The sequence below is a fragment of the Lissotriton helveticus genome, chromosome 7, assembly GCF_964261635.1.
Source record: "Lissotriton helveticus chromosome 7, aLisHel1.1, whole genome shotgun sequence".
Taxonomy (NCBI): Eukaryota; Metazoa; Chordata; class Amphibia; order Caudata; family Salamandridae; genus Lissotriton; species Lissotriton helveticus.
Genome location: NC_136068.1, coordinates 1282044942 through 1282064541, shown reverse-complemented (window position 1 = coordinate 1282064541; position 19600 = coordinate 1282044942). Strand labels below are relative to the sequence as shown.

The window sequence follows — 19600 nt, the reverse complement described above, 5'->3', positions numbered from 1 at the left end:
CTCCCTGCCCAGCGAATTCAGAACTACCCGCCACCCCAACTTAGCAGAGCGCTTTAATCCCATAACTGTGTAATTGCGTGAAAGTGGGGGGGGGGAAGAGTCCGTTCCTGCCACACCATAGTCCCCAAAAATCCTCCTCAGTGCAACCTGTTGCGACTTTGTGTTCCTCACAGTGTGGGCCCTACTTTGGGGTCACGATGCTGCTGCTCATGTCCAAACCATCTCTTCTGCGCTCATTCGGTCGTGGAACCACCTCCAGTCACTAAGCGTCCAGGAGTGTCCAGTCCGGCCCCAAGAGTCACTCCACCTCACTGACCGCTCCTGTGTCTTCCTGGTGGGCCGGTGTGTCGCCCTACCGGACGCTCGAGGTCTCTTGCGATGGACGCCGTCGCCGTTCCGGTCTTTGTCTGCGGCTCCCCTTCGCCGGCCTCCATCCGTCTAGCCAGTCTCGCGCTGCTCCGAGCGACTCAAAAAACCAAGCCTTTCCTTCCGCTTCCACTCTAAGCTTAGCCGGGTAGAGCCGGGTAGAGCATTGCATATTTAAGTTCTCTGTTGTGGAGCTCTCGCTTTACCTCTGTGAAAAACCCGCCGCTGGGCCGATACGGCTGCCGTGTAGTCTGGATACAGGGTCACCACGCCGTCTTCTATTCGGAGCGGTGGGCAGGTTCTGGCCGCCTGCAGAATTGCGTCCCTGTCCCTAAAATTGAATATGCGTTCCAGGATCGGACGAGGGGGGGCTCCAGGCCTGGGTCGCCCTCCCGGGGCTCTATGGGCCCTCTCCACCAAGAAAAATTTTGAGAGCCCGCGGGGGGCATAGCTGCGTCTGCACCAACTCCTCCACAAACAGGTCCAAAGCTGGGCCCCGGACAGTTTCTGGCACACCCACGAGGCGTACGTTGTTGCGCCGAGAGCGCCCTTCTTGGTCTTCGAGTTTCTCGGTGAGCTGTTTTTGGGCAAGCTCCAGCCGGCGCACTTGCTCCTGTTAAGTGGCCGTGTCCTTTGACAGGGCCTTCGTCGTAGTTTCGACGTCCGTTACTCTCGCTCCCATCTTAGAAAAATCCGCTTGTAGCAGTGTTACCTCACTGGAGATGGATCCTATAGATGTCTGCATTTGTAGCAGAGTCGCCATTACGTCCTTGAGGGTGATTTTCTGCGACGATTCTGGCTGCTGGCCTTTCGCGGCACTGTCCGCCACGTTAGGCGCCCCTTGTTGGTCCTTTACGACGATGTACTTTTCAATTCGGTGACTCTCCACCACTCTAGATCCCCTGGCACTCATTGTGCTGTGTATCGTGGGGGAAGGAAGGGTTCCCCGTCGTGCGTGTGGCGACCCGGTCTCCGCGCCCCGCACCCCCTCTATACTGAAGAGTCCAGGTTTTGCGATGGGGGGAGGTGTACCCGTGTTTGTCCGCCCAATGTCTCTTGGATCAGTGCCTGGAGCCGTTGATGCCGCCTTGAGGGTACCGCACCCCGTGTCTGGTTTGTGTCCTTGTGTCTTGCGCTCCACTCTTTTTACCGGGCTGCCCTTGGCCCATCTTATACCTCGGGGGGTCTTGCTCCACCGTCTCCGGCCACCGCAGCACTCACCGGCGTGTCTCCCCTCACTGCTGTGGCTTCGGTTCTTCCCCTGGGGGGGGGGCCTGGGGCATGGGTCGGGCCCTGCTGTCACTCTACTTCGCCCACCTGTGGCGCGCTGTGTCTCCCGGTCTGTTGTGGGCCACCGCCATGGGCCGTCGCACCCCCGTGTTGTCGCTGGGTTGCCGAGCCGCCAACGTCAGTGCTACGTGCCGCCTCCGTATTATTGTGGCTCCCGGCTCTGCCTCGATGTGTAGGCCGCAACTCTTCGAGCGGATCGACACTCGCAGGACGTCTCCGCTTCCCGTTTTGTTTTTCCCCTGCCGGGACCGGAGGCTGTACTGCAGCCGTTGCTCACTACCTCGTTGCGTTTGAGGTCAGGATTAGTGCCAGGATTTATTGGGGAAGTTCGGCGGGCTACGGAGCTCCTCTAGGCAGCGGCCATTTTCCTCCATCGCTAGTCACGCCCATCGAAGAGCCAATTCTTGAGTAGTTTTCTGAAGACACGGTGGTTGTCGTGGATCTTATGTTGGGGGTAAAGAGTTCCATAGTTTGGCTGCTTGAACAGAGAAGGATGTGCCGCCCATGTTTTTTTCCTTGTATCTTGGGATTTTGAGGCGAGATGCACCTTTAGAGAGGAGGTTCCTTTGTTGAATGTGTTTGGTGATTTTATTCCTGATGAAGAGCGGTCCAATTCCATGTATTGCTTTGTGGGTGATACAAAGTAGCTTGAACGTGGATCTTCTGGTAACCGGTAACCAATGCAGGGCTTTCAAGGCAGGTGAGATGTGGTCTCGCAGTTTGATATGCAAGAGTAGTCTGGCAGCCGAGTTCTGAATCCGTTGTAGTCTTTTCATGGTTCTTAAAGGTGATCCGTGGTAGAGGCTATTGGAATATTGGAGTTTGGACAGAACAAGGGAGATGGTAGCTTGGACCTTGTGTGGAAATCCCAAATGAGGAAAAATTGTTGCAGCGTTTTTATAGTGACAAAGCTTGATTTTGCTAGTTTGTCCACTTGGGCAGTCATTGATAGCTTGGAGTCCATGGTCATTCCGAGATTTCTTACTTTTTTCAATACTTTAGGCGGTGATCCCAGTTCATCAAGCCAGGCGACAAGCGGGTCATAATGTTTCCAATTGCCACACGTGAGTATTTCCATTTTGGAAGCATTCAATTTGAGATGGCTCCAAGTCATCTACTGATCCAGGGCTCGGAGACAACTGAAAATTGGGGATTTTCCAATGTCTTTGGGGCATTCCAGTTGAAGAAGTATTTGCGTGTCATCTGTATAGTAATGACATGTGAGGTGAAATTGATTAATCAGTACCGGTAATGACTTCATGTAGATGTTGAAAAGCATGGGCGAGATGATAGAGCCTTGAGGGACCCCTGCTTTTGTGGAGTATGGTTTGGACGAGAAAGGTGGGATATGGATGACATTAGTTCTGTTTCAAAAGTAAGACGCAATCCAGTCTAGAACAGTCCCCTCTTTGCCGGCTTCATAGAGTCTTTGTTTCAGAGTGTCATGGTCAACCGTGTCATAGGCAACCGAGAGGTCCAAGAGGAGTAGCGCAGGAACCCCGTTGAGGTCTACTGTATTTTTCTGGTCATCCCAGAAGGCAAAGAGGGCAGATTCAGTGCCTCTTCCCGGACGGAATCCTATTTGGAAGTCAGAAAGTATGTCATTCTCTTCAACGAATTGTGACATCTGGGCGAACGCTGCTCTTTCTATCAGTTTGCCCAGGAAAGATCCATTCGTAATGGGTCTGTAGTTGTCAGGGTTCAGTGGGTTCAAGTTTGTTTTCTTTAGTAAAGGGCGTATGTGTCACTTTTTGAGTTCTTCTGGAAATATTCCAGTAGTTTAGGAATCGTTGATGATTCTTCTTACTGGAGTGGCATCAGAGGTTGTTAAAAGAATTGTCTTGAAAGTTTGTGGTGGACACGGGTCGGACTGGCTGCCGGCAGGCCTGCTTGCTTTGACCAGGTCCATAAATTCATTGTGTGAGATGTGTTGGAAGGAACGGAGAGGCTGGGTTCGAGTATTCTTGGATTGTTGTTTTGTACAAGGGTGCTGGTGCTTTGTTTCTGTTTTAAGTACGAGTCCAATGTATCTGATTTGTCCGTGTAATGATTTGGCAGGTTTATCTTTGAAGTCTTGAGTAACAGGATAAATTCCTTCTAGGCAATTTGGTTTCTGAAATTCATTGAGTAACTCTTTGAAGGGTCACGCCCCACCCGATACTTGTCTGCCCTTTTGAGCCAGTTAGCGCCAGGATGCCTGCAAGGTGACAGTGCGCTTTATACGTTTTTTAAATAAATAAATAAATTAGTATTTTATAGAATTCTTTATTTGCACACTTACCATTTTGAATTCTGTCTGAATTTGACCTTTTCTTAGCTTTTTTGATAGCGGACTTGTATAATCTGTTAATTTTTTGTAGGTGAAGTTTGACTTCTTTTTTGGCGTTTGTTTTCAGCCAGGTACTGGCCGCCATCGCTGCTGGTAGAGACAGTCCGGAGTTGGCTGAGACTGTCTGAAGCCATGGTGGAGTGAGTCTGCATTGTGGCCGAGGGCTGGGTGCTGAGCTGCTCTGCACTGGCAGCTGCGTGCGGTGTCTTAGCAGCTCAGATGAGAAGGAAAACAGCGGCCGCAGTGAGTATTCAGGGACAGCTCCCGCCCGCACATAATGATCAGGGACTTTAATAAAGAAGCGCTCAGAGGGTGCAAACAAGACAGAGCGCTGTGGAAGGCGCGAGCACGGCGAGGGTTGCCATAATAATTGGGAGCCGCTGGTCGATGTCTGGTGGAGGACCCGGGGAAGAGAGCTGACCACCTACTGGTGTGAGACGCGGCCACGGCAGGAGTGAGGCGGAGGCGGGCCGTGCGCTACAGACTGCGGGCCGAACGTGACCGCTCTTTTGAGTTCCCCTACAAGATCTGGGCGAGGACGGGAGGTGAAGACTGGCTGAGTTAGAGCCGAATCCCGGGGTGGGCTCTGCACCAGTGCGGTGGACAGGTGGGAGGTGAGCCCAGCCCGCTGAACATCTGTGGTGGATCGGGCGACAGTCAGGGCCTCCCGCAGCTAGCATAGACATCGAAGAAGAGGTTAGGTACGGCCGACCGGAGGGTACAGGTATTGTGGGCCAATCCAGGGGGGCGGCGGGGGGGGGAATTCAGAGTGAGGGACACAAGTGGAACTTACTCGGAAGATCATCAAACCTGCCTGCATGCAGCTTGCTTGCCGGGTGTTTCGCTCTGCTGGGTCTCCAGGTTCGCCTCTCAGCTGAACATATACAGGGAATCTGGGATCCACAGATAGACCGGTACATCAAGTGCAAGGAGACTTGAAATAAGGTTTTTCCCCAGAGAAAGAAATATTTGATGAGGTGGCACAGTGCTTTCTAATCGGAACTTACGGAGCCTGACCTGAAAATTGTGCCCAACAAGGTATTCCCGCCGCAGAGGGACGATGTCCCATGAGACAATGGGGGTCCAGATGTTCTACTAGGATAATTGGCATAGCTGAGTAAACAAACCAAAGACCCCGAGTCAATCCCAGCTACAGAATCATTGAAACCAACTGACCCGACTTGCCTGACTACAAGATGGCAGCCAAGCTACACACCCTTTCCTTTCCTGCCACCCTTGCCATCTCCACGCGCCCGTCTCTGAACTCAAGACTTTTGGTTGGTCTCTTCCTTATCCTCATTCTTAGCCGGCAGAGTCCGAACTGCATGACCGATTCCCGGTGGAGCTGCTCTGACAGCTATAGGGGAAGCTGGCTCTGGCACACCGCTATGGCCGTCACCTACCCAGCTGGACTTCGGACTTTTGTCTCGTCTCTTTCTCTGCTGCTGTCTCCTTCATGTGGACTCCCTGCTCTCCCTGGCCTTTTTGGATCCAGATTTTTGTGTTCACTAATAACTCCTTTATTGAATATGTAATCATTCTGTAATTAATGTGAATATTCCTGTAATTTGTAACACGGGGTTTCCTTATGACTGCTTTTTTCCCCTGAAGTCCCTCCCCCCACCCTCTGGTCTGCATGACGCTCTCTGCATTCCTTTTCCCCTGTCTACCTTTCCCCCTCTACCTTCCATTCCACATAAGACTATTGTCTTTGCTATCTAACGCGAAAATAACTTATGCTATCGTGCAATCTCAAATTTTTCTACTGTCAGTTCTCACCGTGGATTCCAAATAACCTTTTCCAGTACCCGATGGAGCTGTCCTATGCAGCTCTAGAGGAGTCTGGCTATGCTTCACCCCCTCGGCCATCACCTACCCAGCCGGACATCGGACACTGTTTTTCACGGTCTTGTCTATCTTTCACTTTGACTGCTTGTTTCCCCTAAAGTCTCTTCCCCCTCTGGTCTTCCCGATGCTATCTCCATTCCTTTTCCCCTGTTTACCTTTCCCCCCTCGACTTTCCATTCCACATAAGATGTTTTGTCTTTGCTACGTAACGCGAATATAACTTATATTATCGTGTAATTGCATGTTTTTCTACTGTCTGTTCTCACCGCGGAGTCCGAACAACCTTGGCCGATGCCCGGTGAAGCTGTGCTATGCAGCTATAGAGCAGTTTGGCCCTGGGTCACCCCCTCGGCCGTCATCCACCCAGCTGGACATCTGACATTGTTTTCCTCGCCTCACTGTTATGCTTCCTTCCCTCTATCTTTATCCTATGTCAATACTTGGAATTTGTAACCAAAGTAATTATGTAATCTGTAACTTGCTGATCCTCATGTAAAGCGCTCTGATACCTCCGGGTCTAGCCAGTGCTATATAAAACTTTGCAAATTAATAAAAATAAATAAAGCTCTCCAATTTGTTGTTTTATGTCTTTTATTGCTATGTTTCTCCAAGGCGCTTTTTTTCTTTTGTTCTGTGGTTTTGAGTTTTATCAGGATGTCAAAAGCTTCCTGTAGCCACTCATATAGTTTTTGAACAGAATTTGTTTCCAGATTTGTACTGAAAGTTAGTTGTGTTTCTAAGTGTTCCAAAGTGAGTTTGTTCCACGGCCGATAGATGGATGGACGTAAGGTAGTTTTAGGCGAGTCGCTTAGTGTTGTTTTATTTTGGAAAGCAAGCAAGTGGTGGTCTGACCATGTGACTGGAGCTATAGTTTGAAATGTAACTAGTTCAGTATTAGCAAAAAATGACATCTAGGATATGTCCAGCAATATGTGTGGGTTCGTGTAAAATCTGATGCAGGTTCAGTGCATCTACGCCAGTGATTATTGTTTTTGGATGGGTCATATTGGGTTTGTCAAAACAAGAGTTGAGGTCACCCAGAACGCATACGTTCAAGTATATTGTTATCAGGTTTGAAACAGTGTCTAGAAGTGCATCTGGGAATGTTGCCTTGCTAGTTGGAGGTCTGTAAAGGAGCAGGAAGTTACAGGAGGAAGACGGTATAGGATTGCATCTGGTGAGAAGAGCCTCACAATTCTTTATGGTGATGTTGTCAATTTTAGTGATATGTAATGTTTGCCTTAATACAACATCTAGACCACCTCCTTTTTTTGCCTATACGATTGGGGGAGATCGTTTGATAGCCTAGAGGAGCGGCTTCATGCAGGACTGGAGCCATATCATCTCCAAACCCTGATTCAGTTATGTATAGTATGTCTGGTTTTGCACCCGTGAGAAGGTCGTAGATGTGATGTTTGTTTTTAGAGAGGGATCGAGCATTTATTAGTAGACAGTTTAGAGAATGGGCTTTGGTGATAGTGAGACTTTGTTTTGTAGACGAGCGATCAGTATTGTGTGGGTTTGTAGCAGGTGTGTTTTTAGTGCTGGCATTAGCTGTATTAGGATAGCAATCGTGTAGCTGTTCTGTATCATGTTCCTCATCCAGCATGCTAAGAAGGCATTTTGATGGGTCTGCGTGTGTATGTGGTGGAGAAGGTGTTTGAGAGTGAGTTGGTGTGCTGTGTTATTTTCGTGGTGTAACATTGTTGTGCAGTAGACATGGGGAAGCAAAGTTGTGAGGTGTGGCACGTTGCTTATATTGTTTGCGTGTGTTTAGGGAGGAAGGTGTACGAGTCAGGGGTGGTGGTGCAGCATGTGTGTCATGTAGTAAGTTTCTAAATTGCCCAATGGATGAGAGGCGGTTGGAAGAGAGTTGCTGTGTTTCTGTATCTGTGTTAGGTGTGGTGGAAGAGAGAAAGATTGGTATTGGAGTTTGCTCCTTTGTGTGGTTTGAAAGGTGGGTGTATGTTTGTGATGGTAAATATTATGAGGTGTTGTGCTTTGAAGATCTTGTTGTGCTGGTGTGTGTGATATGTTTTAGTTTTGAGGAGTAGTGAAAAGAGGTGCCGGTGTATTTTTTTCATGCAATGGATTTGTTTGTATAGTATTATTTGTGAGAGGAGGTTGTAAGGTAGAGGGAGTGGTGATGGGTATATGAGTAGAGTATAGGTTGTGTGTAAGAGGGAATTAAGTAGAAATAAGAGTGTTTGTCTTAGACTGGTTTGTTGCAAGAGTTAAAAAGTGTGGTGCCATGCAGTGTATGTGTTGTGCGTTAGTGTTATTATGGTAGAAGGAAGAGGAGGGTGTTGGTTAGACGAATGATGGAAGGCTGATTATATGTTTGTTAGTCATAAAAGGTGGTCTGTTAGGAGTAATTAGAGCAGGGAGTGTGTGTCTGGATGGGATGTAGTTATGTATGGTCTATTGAACTAGATGAAAATGTGGACTCAAAACACGCATCTTTCAATCCCAAACTTCTACTTGGCCAAAATACGTGTCCTTGGACAATCACTTTTGAACTTATTACTCTGCTTCATTTTTGGCAAGACTGGCAGAATTTAGATTTAAAGTAAAAGTTGTGATAAAGAGACAGATGGTGGTCAGTATTTTCACAGACAAGGTTACCAGATGACACCATGTCAATGAGACATGTTTTCGAGTAAAAGGAGTTCTTGTCTTCTACACGTCATTATTTTCAGGTGTGTAGTTTAATTATGTCATTTGAATTAAACTATCACTCCAGAGTTCCCAAGTTCCATCCATGAACAACTCATCCAATTTACGTTGCTTGCCTTTGCATTTGGGCAATATCCTGATTTTATAAAACCATTAGAATAACGACAAGTGCCAGAATACAAGGACCTCAAAAACTCGAATGCTCTGCCCTCTCAAATCACCCTCTTCTGGCGGGTGTAGCACTCTTTGGACTCCCTATCAACTTCAAACCAGTAAAACACAACATAAAAACGTCAACGTAGTTATCCGCTATTAAAAGCTAAATTACACACACACATTGTTCTCATCTCACTCAACATAACCACAAGATGGCACGCGCCTTAGACTTGTAAAAGTTTGAGAGGATAATATCCCCAAACCAAAACTGCAACTCCCAAAATGCATCCTGCCAATGACTGAAAGCGATGGCTCTTGATGACATGATGTCAGTCATTTGGGAAAACTAGATGGCTGTTTACAACAAAGGCAGGACTGAAGGACCCGGGTCATAAATAACAGAGCGCGGAGATAAAAGGAAATGAAGAAGGGCTCGGCTCTATAGAAACAGATGGAGTCCGTAGACAGTAGAGGGGGGGGGGGGGGGGGGGGGACTTCATAAAAAACAACAAAAAAAAAACAGGTGAAGAGAAAGGTGCCGCATGGACTAGGGCCCCACAGGCAGAGGAGTGGGGACGCGCGTGTGATCTCCACGTGACCTCTAAGTCTCACCCTTAAAGAGTGAAGGGCGCACTCCCATCAGCTCCCCCCCGCCCGAAAACCCTGTTCACTTACCCAATGCTTCGTAGCGCTAGGAGCCGGCTAGCACTCGCCACGGCTGCCATCTTTGGTCGGTATAGATTTCAGCGGCGACGCGCGCAAGGCACTACTGGGAACGAAGTCACGACGGAGCAGCTCGTACGTGACGTTTGGGGCACGTTACAGAAGGGTCATTGAGTTCGAGGAAGGGAGCGCTTATTGTCACTCGTGTTGTATTTTACCCATTTTAGGAGCTTGTTTTTATAGTCATTGTTCCATTCTCAGTATGTCTCTGCTGCTACCGTACGAAAAGTGCATCCGATCTGACATCTTGCATTTCAATTAAAAGAGCAAACCAGACTAGCTTTACAGTATTTTGTGTTAATTGATTTTTGTCGTTTTTAAATTTTGGAGAAAAATCGCATATTAAACAATCCATTTAAAGTTACAAAAACACAATTGAAAGTCTGAAACTACATTTTTTAAAGAAGTGTTGGCAAATAGTACAATATCCTTATAATGTAACGCATAATTTAACGTAACTGGTGCTCATGTAAAGCTCTCCAATACCTTCGGGTCGAGTTTGCGCTATATAAATCTGCAACAACAAAAAAACAAGCATTGGCATAGCCTATAGGTCTCCTTTTGGGACCTTATAAGTATTTAGTTATGCAGCACAATATCCTTGGTGCAACACATTAACTGTTGCATGGTTAAACACTTATAAGGTCCCAAAGGCGAGACCTTTTGGCTATGCCAATGCTTGTTATAAAGGCAGATGAGCACTAAGGGGAGTTTATAATGGAAATACATCTCAGCTCTGAATAAAGAGGCTGCCTTGTAGGCACAAATGCGGTTTGAACCGATCCATTTGGATATGCATTAACAATATTAAGATCCGTAATTAGCATTGATACCAAGACTATTGCTACCGAGATTCATAACTAGTGATGACCACACTTAACAAAAATGTGAAACATTAAGTGTTACTCACAAATGTCCTCAGTGTGGTCTGTAAAACGGCAACATTTACAAATGCCTCCTCCTGTCTTTTCAGTTTCAATGGGATGAAAACAACATTTTAGTAAAGGAGAATCGACTATATTGTTGTTTGCAGGTGCGGTAACAGTCCCTTCTTGTTATATTCTAACTTTAATCAGATACTTGCCTACAGCTGTCACACAGCTGCCACTGTATTTATGATGTCATTGCTTCCAGTCCATTGTGAAATGTTATGATTCACTGCTGGGAGTCAACGGATGGTGGACAGATGTGACCTGCAGATGATGAGCTGTGTAGAATTACTTCAATAAAACTCAATTTTAATATTTAATCCAGTTTCCTGAGATTACTACAAAATTTGGCGACAAGGACCTACACAGCTGAACTCACGCATCAAGGCATCCAGCTATTCAACCCTTTGGAGAAAATCTCTTCATTCATCAAATCAAGAACATTTATCATCTGTTTTCAACTGTCATATCCACATCAACTATCCATGCTTTAATGGACTCATATTATATTCTTGGTCTACAGTTTTGGATTACAACTTCATCAAAGAATATTTTTGGACAGCGCAACAATCCTGAGATAAGTCATTACTGTTTTTTTTTACAATTTAATATTTCTTCCTGTCAAATTACCACTCTTACGATCGGAGTTTATGGAGTTAACACCTTCAAAAGCCGATGTGAGTTAAGAGCAAATAATTGATTAATGGCAAACTCCTGTGATTATTGCCCTCTAAATCAGCGTTTGTGTTTTTAAATCGTTTTGTAACACTGCGGCTTTTGAGGTTCCCATATCGAGTTTTGCTGTTGTTTGTTTTTGTGGGACTTATCGGATACGAGTGTTTCTGGTTGGCATGGCACACGTACTGATTTAATACAATTTTTAATATGTACTTACTTGACTATTTTTGTGGTTTCACGCGTGTCAGTCGCGTACTTTGAGCCTCGCGCACATTGTTCCTATCGATGGAAACAGTTGAGAGCTGTCGCGAGTTTTAAATCTTTATTTCTCGCGCATGCTTCTTCATCTCGCCAACCGTAACATTGTTACTTACGTTGCCAACCACGTACTGCTTGCAACTCTGGACGTCTTTCTCGCGCATGCTCTTTAGTCTTGCCAACCACAACGTCGTCACCAACGTTGCCAACCATGTTTTGTTTTGCATCTCTCAACGTCTTTCAGCGCTGTATCCATACCAACCACGTACTGGTAACCCCTCATCTTGTGTCGACCCTATAGTTGAGATACTGGTTGGAGAAAAGAAATTTATTTTATTAGTAGATTCAGGTGACAGGATTACCATGATAATGCAAAAACTATTTCATGAGACATGGGGAGACAGACATCTGTTTCCCCCTGACAGATCACCAGTCTCATATGAGGGGCGGAGAATTGAATTGTTATGGTTTATTGAAGACTACCTAGTTTTCAAAGGAAGGAAAATCAGAGGCAAAATCTATGTAGCAGTCAAAGGGCTAAATATACTAGGGTGGTTTCATCAGGGCTTATTTGGCATGCAATTAAAACTTGGCACCAAAGAACAAGTGTTGCTTGTGACTTGTGAAGAAAGTACCAAGTGGATTAACGAGTTTCCGTCTGTGTTCAGTAATGGTTTGGGAAAGATCACTGGTTTTAAACATAAAATCATTATCAAGGATAGTGCAACTCCTGTTAAACACAATCTTAGGAGTGTTCCCTTTAGCGTTAGGGAGGACCTCAACAAAGAACTTTCGTCTTTATGTGAGAAGGGAATCCTAGAACCTACTGACTCGTCTCTATGGTTGTCTCCTCTGGTCGTTGCACGGAAACGTGGCGGCAAACTAAGAGTGTGTGTGGATCTAAGATCTTTGAATAAAGAAATCTGGATTGATTCACATCCACTACCAATAATTACAGATTTATTTACGAGTATTAAGGGCGCAGACATTTTCACAGAGTTAGACTTGGCTAGTGCCTACCACCAGATTGAACTTCATCCGGACTCACGTTCCTTGAAGGCTTTTGTATCTCCGCTTGGAACCTTCCGCTACAAGAGGATGCCGTTCGGCTTAACCTCTGCGGCATCGGTCTTCCAGAGGGTTATGCAGAATTTGTTGAAGAATGTTGAAGGTGTCCTTGTTTTTCAGGATGACGTGCTGATCTATGCTAAAGATGAGGCTACACATGAACGCATTATCAGGAATGTTTTGGAACTATTCAAGAAAAATGGGGTGGTACTTAAGACTGAAAAGTGCAAGTTTGCATGTAATGAGATAGAGTATCTTGGTCATCTGTTATCTCAGGAAGGCATCAAACCAAGGCAGGGCCTGATTGATGTAATTTTGGGTAAACCGTCAAAATATCGACTACAAAATATCGAATGGACATAATATCGAGTTTAAAATATAGAATGGACAAAATATCGAATGGACAGAATATAGACATCAAAAATATCGTTTTTAAGGTAAGTAATGTAATATCGAATGTTAAAAATATAGAAAGTTAAAATATCGAAGTATATAATATAAGTTATTAAAGATATCGAATTTTTAATAATATCGAATTTTTTATAGTGTTTTTATGTTATTATATGTGTGAAAAGTGTGTATTTATGTTATAATTTATTTTAATTCATGAATTGTGTTTTTTTAAATTTTGCGTAATTTAGTTCTGTAGCAGGTTGTGGGTTTATAGGGGAATAGGGTGGGAAGTAATTTAATTATAATTAATTAAATATGTAAATTTATTTATTGGTATTCATTTTTAATTAATTGTTAATTAATTTATATTTGGTAATTAATTACATTTTAATTGGCAATTAATTTTAATTGATTAATTGCTAATTATGTTAATTTTACTAATTTATTTTCTATAGTGGGTTGTGGGTTTATAGGGGAATTGGGTGGGAAGTAATTTATTTATAATTAATTAAATATTTAAAAATATTCATTGGTATTTATTTAGAATTAATTGTTAATTAATTTTTAATGGGTAATTAATAAAATGTGAATTGCCAATTAATTATATTTAATTGATTAATTGCTAATTATGTTAATTTTACTAATTTATTTTCTGTAGCGGGTTGTGGGTTTATAGGGGAAAAGGGTGGGAAGTAATTTATTTATAATTAATTTAAAAAATCATTTTATTTAATTGTATTTAATTTGAAATAATTGTTAATTAATTTTTAAATGTTAAATTATTAATTGTTAATTTGTAAATAATTTGTATTAATAGGTAATTCATTGTAATAATTAATTTGAATTTGTAATTTTAATTGATTAACTATTATATTATAATAAATTGGTAATTACTTTTAATTATTTTTTTATAGATATTAATTTATAGTTTTTTAAATAATACATGAAGTATTTACTTTCCCTACTGTTGCACTCTCTGGAGTGGGAATAGTAATTTTTACCCCTACGCTATCCAACGCTTTCCCTACTGTTGCACTCACTGGAATGGGAATAGTAATTTTAACCCCTACGCTATCCAAAGCTTTCCCTACTGTTGCACTATTTGGAGTGGGAATAGTAATTTCTACCCCTACGCTATCCAGCGCTTTCCCTATTGTTGCACTCTTTGGAGTTGGAATAGTAATTTTTACCTCTACGCTATCCAACGCTTTCCCTACTGTTGCACTCACTGGAGTGAGAATAGTAATTTTTACCCCTATGCTATCCAACGCTTTCTCCACTGTTGCACCCACTGGAGTGGGAATAGTAATTTTCACCTCTACGCTATCCAATGCTTTCCCTACTGTTGCACTCACTGGAGTGGGAATAGTAATTTTTACCCCTACGCTATCCAACGCTTTCCCTACTGTTGCACCCACTGGAGTGGGAATAGTAATTTTTACCCCTACGCTATCCAACGCTTTCCCTACAGTTGCACTCTTTGGAGTGGGAATAGTAATTTTAACCCCTACGCTATCCAACGCTTTCCCTACTGTTGCACTCTTTGGAGTTGGAATAGTAATTTTAACTCTACGCTGTCCAACGCTTTCCCTACTGTTGCACTCACTGGAGTGAGAATAGTCATTTTTACCCCTACGCTATCGAACGCTTTCCCTACTGTTGCACTCACTGGAGTGGGAATAGTAATTTTTACCTCTACGCTATCCAACGCTTTCCCTATTGTTGCACTCACTGGAGTGGGAATAGTAATTTTTACCCCTACGCTATCCAACGCTTTCCCTACTGTTGAACCCACTGGAGTGGGAATAGTAATTTTTACCCCTACGCTATCCAACGCTTTCCCTACTCTTGCACTCTTTGGAGTGGGAATAGTAATTTTAACCCCTACGCTATCTAACGTTTTCCCCACTGTTGCACTCTTTGGAGTTGGAATAGTAATTTTTACCTCTACGCTATCCAACGCTTTCCCTACTGTTGCACTCACTGTAGTGAGAATAGTAATTTTTACCCCTACGCTATCCAACACTTTCCCCACTGTTGCACCCACTGGAGTGGGAATAGTAATTTTTACCTCTATGCTATCCAACGCTTTCCCTACTGTTGCACTCACTGGAGTGAGAATAGTAATTTTTACCCCTACGCTATCCAACACTTTCCCCACTGTTGCACCCACTGGAGTGGGAATAGTAATTTTTACCTCTACGCTATCCAACGCTTTCCCTACTGTTGCACTCAGTGGAGTGGGAATAGTAATTTTTACCCCTACGCTATCCAACGCTTTCCCTACTGTTGTACCCACTGGAGTGGGAATAGTAATGTTTCCCCCTACGCTATCCAACGCTTTCCCTACTGTTGCACTCGCTGGAGTGGGAATAGTAATTTTTACACTTCCGCTATTGTACGGTAATAATATTGGATATTATTTAATTATATTATGTTACTATATATATATGTTTTAACAAATATTATTGTAAAACATTTTTTTATAACTTTCATTAATTATTTAAATATTATAAGTTAATTTAAGTATTTTTAAGTATATTTTAGTAATTAATTTTTAATATTAATTTAATTTAACACTGTTTTTAATAAAGTCGATATTTTAATAAACTATATTTTTGTAAACGATATTTTGTACTCGATATTTTTGTACTTACCTGTTTGTAGATACAAACTCGATATTCTGTCTGTCTATATTTTGTCAACGATATTTTTGCAACTCGATATTATGTCCCTCGATATTATGTCAGTGATCCGCAATTTTGAATGCACCTGTACCTAAAGACAAGACCGAAGTAAAATAACTTCTAAGGTTGTTGGAATACTATTCAAGATCTGTACCAAACTATGCATCTATGGTTAGACCCATTAGTAATTTACTTAAGATTGCTACCAAATTTTCTTGGTCAACGGAGTGTGATCATGCTTTTATGGAAGGTAAAGATACTCTTAAGAAAAGTGATACAAAAGGGGGTGGTGATGGACGGAGCATCTGAACCAATCAAACGGATCTGGGTTTAATCCATCACCGTTCTTTAGCCCACTCTGCCACCCCAGTTCAGACATGGCCATATGCAAATCAGTCTGACCCTGTGCCTCATGGGAACAGTCCAGCCCGAACTGCTAAGCCATGTTTATGTTTGTGGGATTTATAAAGCGCGTGACCACCCTTGGGCATCTCAGCGCTATCAGATAAGGAAGACAGACAGCCAACAATTAGTCTTGCGGGAAGAGCCATGTCTTAAACCTTTTTTTGAAAGAGAGTTCATTTTCAATGAGACAAATCTCTGAGTCAAGGCTGTTCCAGAGCCTCGGGACGAGATGAGTAAAGGATCTTCCACCCCATCTAGCCCTTTTAACTAGGGCTCCTTTCATCAGACATTTTGAGCTGGATCTGAGGTTCCGCTCCGGAAGGTTGTGTGTAATTAATTTTTGGATAAGAACAGGGCCTCTCCCTTGCATGGCCCTATGGGCCATACTCAGAGACTTGAATTTAATTCTGGCATGTATCGGAAGCCAATGCAATTATCGCAGTCCTAATCTGGCTGATTGACGTCTGGGGATGTTCAGCAACATTCGAGCGGCAGCATTCTGAACCACTTGGAGTCTTTTTACCACATATTTGGGCGATCCCAGGAAGAGGGAGTTACCATAGTCCAGTTGCGATGTGACTAAGGCCTGAACTATGGTTCTCCTAGCATCCTCTGGGAGCAAAGACATGATTTTCCTGATCATACGTATGATTCCAGAGCAGGTCGCGGCCAGTGTATTGGCCTGGGTCCCCATTGTTAGGTTCTGGTCCAACCATACGCCTAGATCTTTAATGGCAGCCTTGGGGGAGGACGGAGGCCCCCAGCTTGGTGGCCAGAAAATTTCCAGTGTCGTTTTAGCATTATTGCCCAGAAACATTAGTTCTGTTTCATCTCCGTTTAACTTAAGCTTGCAATTTGCCATCCATGCTCCGATTTTTTCGAGGCAGGGGACAAGTTGCCGGTGATCTGAGTTCAGCGACTCCGAAATTGAAAACACCAGTTGCGTGTCATCAGCATATGACACGATGGAGATGTCGAATTCCTGTACTAGCTGAGCCAGAGGGCTAAGATAGACGTTAAATAACGTCGGGCTCAGGGAGGAGCCCTGTGGTACTCCCCAGGGGGCTTCAAGGGGGTCTGACTGGAAACCTGCCTCCACACATTGGAAATGTCTATTGCTCAAAAAAGATGCTACCCATTTCTTTGCCATTCCTCCTGTTCCTACATTTTCCAGCCTCTGAATCAGTACTGTGTGGTCTACCGTATCAAAAGCGGCACTTAAGTCCAGTAGTACCACTGCTGCTGTTTTACCTTGGTCCAATATAGACTTAAGCTTTTCAGTGACCACTAGCAGCGCCGATTCAGTGCTGTGTTTCGGTCTGAACCCCATCTGAGACTGGTAAAGTAAAAGTAAAGTCCACATTTGTAAAGCGCACAATCACCCATAAGGGTCTCTAGGCGCTGGGGGGCCGTCGGGAAGATTAAGCGAGCTATTGCCCAGAGTCACATGGTGCTGGGCTGACCTGCCGCCGGAGCCGGGGATCGAACCGTAGTCCCCAGATTCCAGCGTCAGTCGCCCTGGCCGCGGCGCCACACCTCTTCCACTCTGGTGGATAACATTGTTTTTTTCCAGAAAGGAAGAAATTGTAGAGTTGACCTGATTTTCTGCGATTTTTCCCATTATCGGCAATAACACTATTGGACGATAATTAGAAAAATCAGCGGGGTCCAAATCTGGCTTTTTCAACAAGGGCTTCATCGATGCGTGTTTCCAGTCTCTCGGAACTGCCCCTTTTTCAAGGGAGAGATTTATTACCTTGCATAGTTGGATAATCATTGAGCTTCCTCCTTGTGCAAGAATATACAGGGGGGCTGGATCCCTTGGTGAGCCGTATTTGATTTCTTTCAGTAATCTGGAGATAATATCTGTATTCACCGGTGGAATGGATCTGAGAACAGGGTGGGTCAGTAGTTCTGGTTCATTTTGTTCACAGTGTATTTTTCTTTACGTCATTGCTCCTGATGTTATTATTGAGCTGGGGGTGAGGGAGTTATAGATATTTTCTACTTTACTTTTAAAAAACATAGCCAATCCATCGCACCTTTCTTTAGAGTAGTGCAGCCTGATAGCTCCCTCTTTTACCGTTGTGAGTCCCTTGACAATTTGAAAAAGCTCCTTAGAAGAATTGGATGCCTTGGCTATTTTTTCTTCAAAGAAAGCTGCCTGTGCTTTCCTAATGCTCTTGTGGTAGAGCTGTATTGCCACTTTATAGGCCCTCTTTAGTTCTGGGTCATATGATTTCCTCCAGTTTCTTTCCAGTCTTTTACAGCTTTTTTTTCGAGCGACCAGCTCGGGTGAGAACCAAGATGATCTGTTCAAGTTTTTTTTTGATAGGGGGTCTGGTTTCCTGCAGTTCTTGTCTATGGCAGTATATACCCATGCCTGCCAATTACTATAAGCAACTTCTGGATCCTGTGTGTCCGGAGGCACAGAGGACTCCAGATCGCTGACCCAGGTTTCCGGCACCAATCTGGGCCATTTTCTTCCTACTGTTGTATGTTCTTTCTTTATTTCTTCTCCCTGACTCATTTGGAGGTGCATTAGGATGAGGGCATGATCAGTCCAAGGCATCCATATGGGATCTAATACCCTAAGTCTAGGGTCATATGAGAAAATGGGGTCCAAAAGATGACCCTTCTCATGGGTAGCTGAACGTACCCTTTGTTCTAGTTTTAGGGCCTCCATGTCCGCTAGGCATCTTTTAGCGGTTGGGTCATCAACGTCATCTAGGTGTATATTAAAATCGCCTAGCATGGTGATGGTACTTTTCTCAATAAGCATGCTTACTACTAAGTCCGGGACTGCAACCAGAAACTGGCCACAAGGTCCTGGGGGTCTGTGAATTAATCCTCCTGCAAAGGAGTTCCAAGCCGAGATGGATATTCGGAAGCTAAGTGCCTCCGATTTTGCAATATTTTCTGGGCATATTATACATCCAAACTGTGCCTTATAAATGATGGCTAAACCTCCCCCCACAGCGCCTACCCTGTCCAGGTGAGAGATTTCATATCCCGGGGGTAGTGTCTCTACTATTTCTGGTGCCGAGCTTTCCCTAAGCCAGCTCTCGGTAAGAAACAAGACATCCAGCTCTTCGTTTTCTATTAGAAATTTAATTTCCACCATGTGCTTGGGGAGGGACCTACAGTTGATTATCCCCATTTTCACGACTTCACTTTGAGGCAGTTGTGGGAGGAAGCCCTGACTGTGGTGCTCGCTTGCTTTTCCCACATATCCACAGGCCCTGCAGTTCAGTGATAAGTCTGGGTTCAAGGTGTGCTTGCATGGTAGTTGAACTACTGAATTTAAATTTAAGAGCTCTCCCCTAGTATAGGTGTACAAATTACCTGCAGATAAGTTGACCTGGGCAGGGGTTCCAGCCCCTGGTCCCGGCTGGGCGCAGATGGGCGCAGACGGGCTTCCCTTCCGCTGCGCGTCTGTGTCATGCCCGATTTATATACTGTCTGCCCCCTAGTGCGGTGATCAACTAGACCGCCGACTTCAAGATGGCCGCTATTACTGGCAACCCGGAAGTCGAGTGATTAAGGAGTGAACCTCCCTCCACATCAATCAGCTCTAAGAGCTGTGGTGGACCGGAGAGTCACTTGCAAGTAATTCAGCCCCAAAGCGATATTTCAGGTACCAGAACACTGCAGAGGTAATATATATAACACAGTAAAACAATTTTAAAAAGTGCATGCCTTCCCTGGACCGGAAACAAGCTTCCTAGGACCGGTTTCAGGTATTTCAGCCGTCTTCAGCCAGGCTTGCTTGAATCCAGTGGCAAAGTGAGCAA

At 44.3% G+C, this 19600-nt stretch overlaps 1 protein-coding gene across 1 annotated transcript in view; it reads right to left on the bottom strand.

Annotated features, from left to right (window-relative positions):
- Positions 1–9495, bottom strand: part of MRPS7 (mitochondrial ribosomal protein S7) — a 132276-nt gene extending 122781 nt beyond the window's left edge. Inside the window, exon 1 of the mRNA XM_078654520.1 lies at positions 9341–9495. Coding sequence (XP_078510646.1) covers positions 9341–9390 — 50 coding nt within the window. The 5' untranslated portion in view covers positions 9391–9495. The remainder of the gene's footprint in view (positions 1–9340) is intronic.
- Between the last annotated feature and the right edge of the window lie 10105 nt (positions 9496–19600).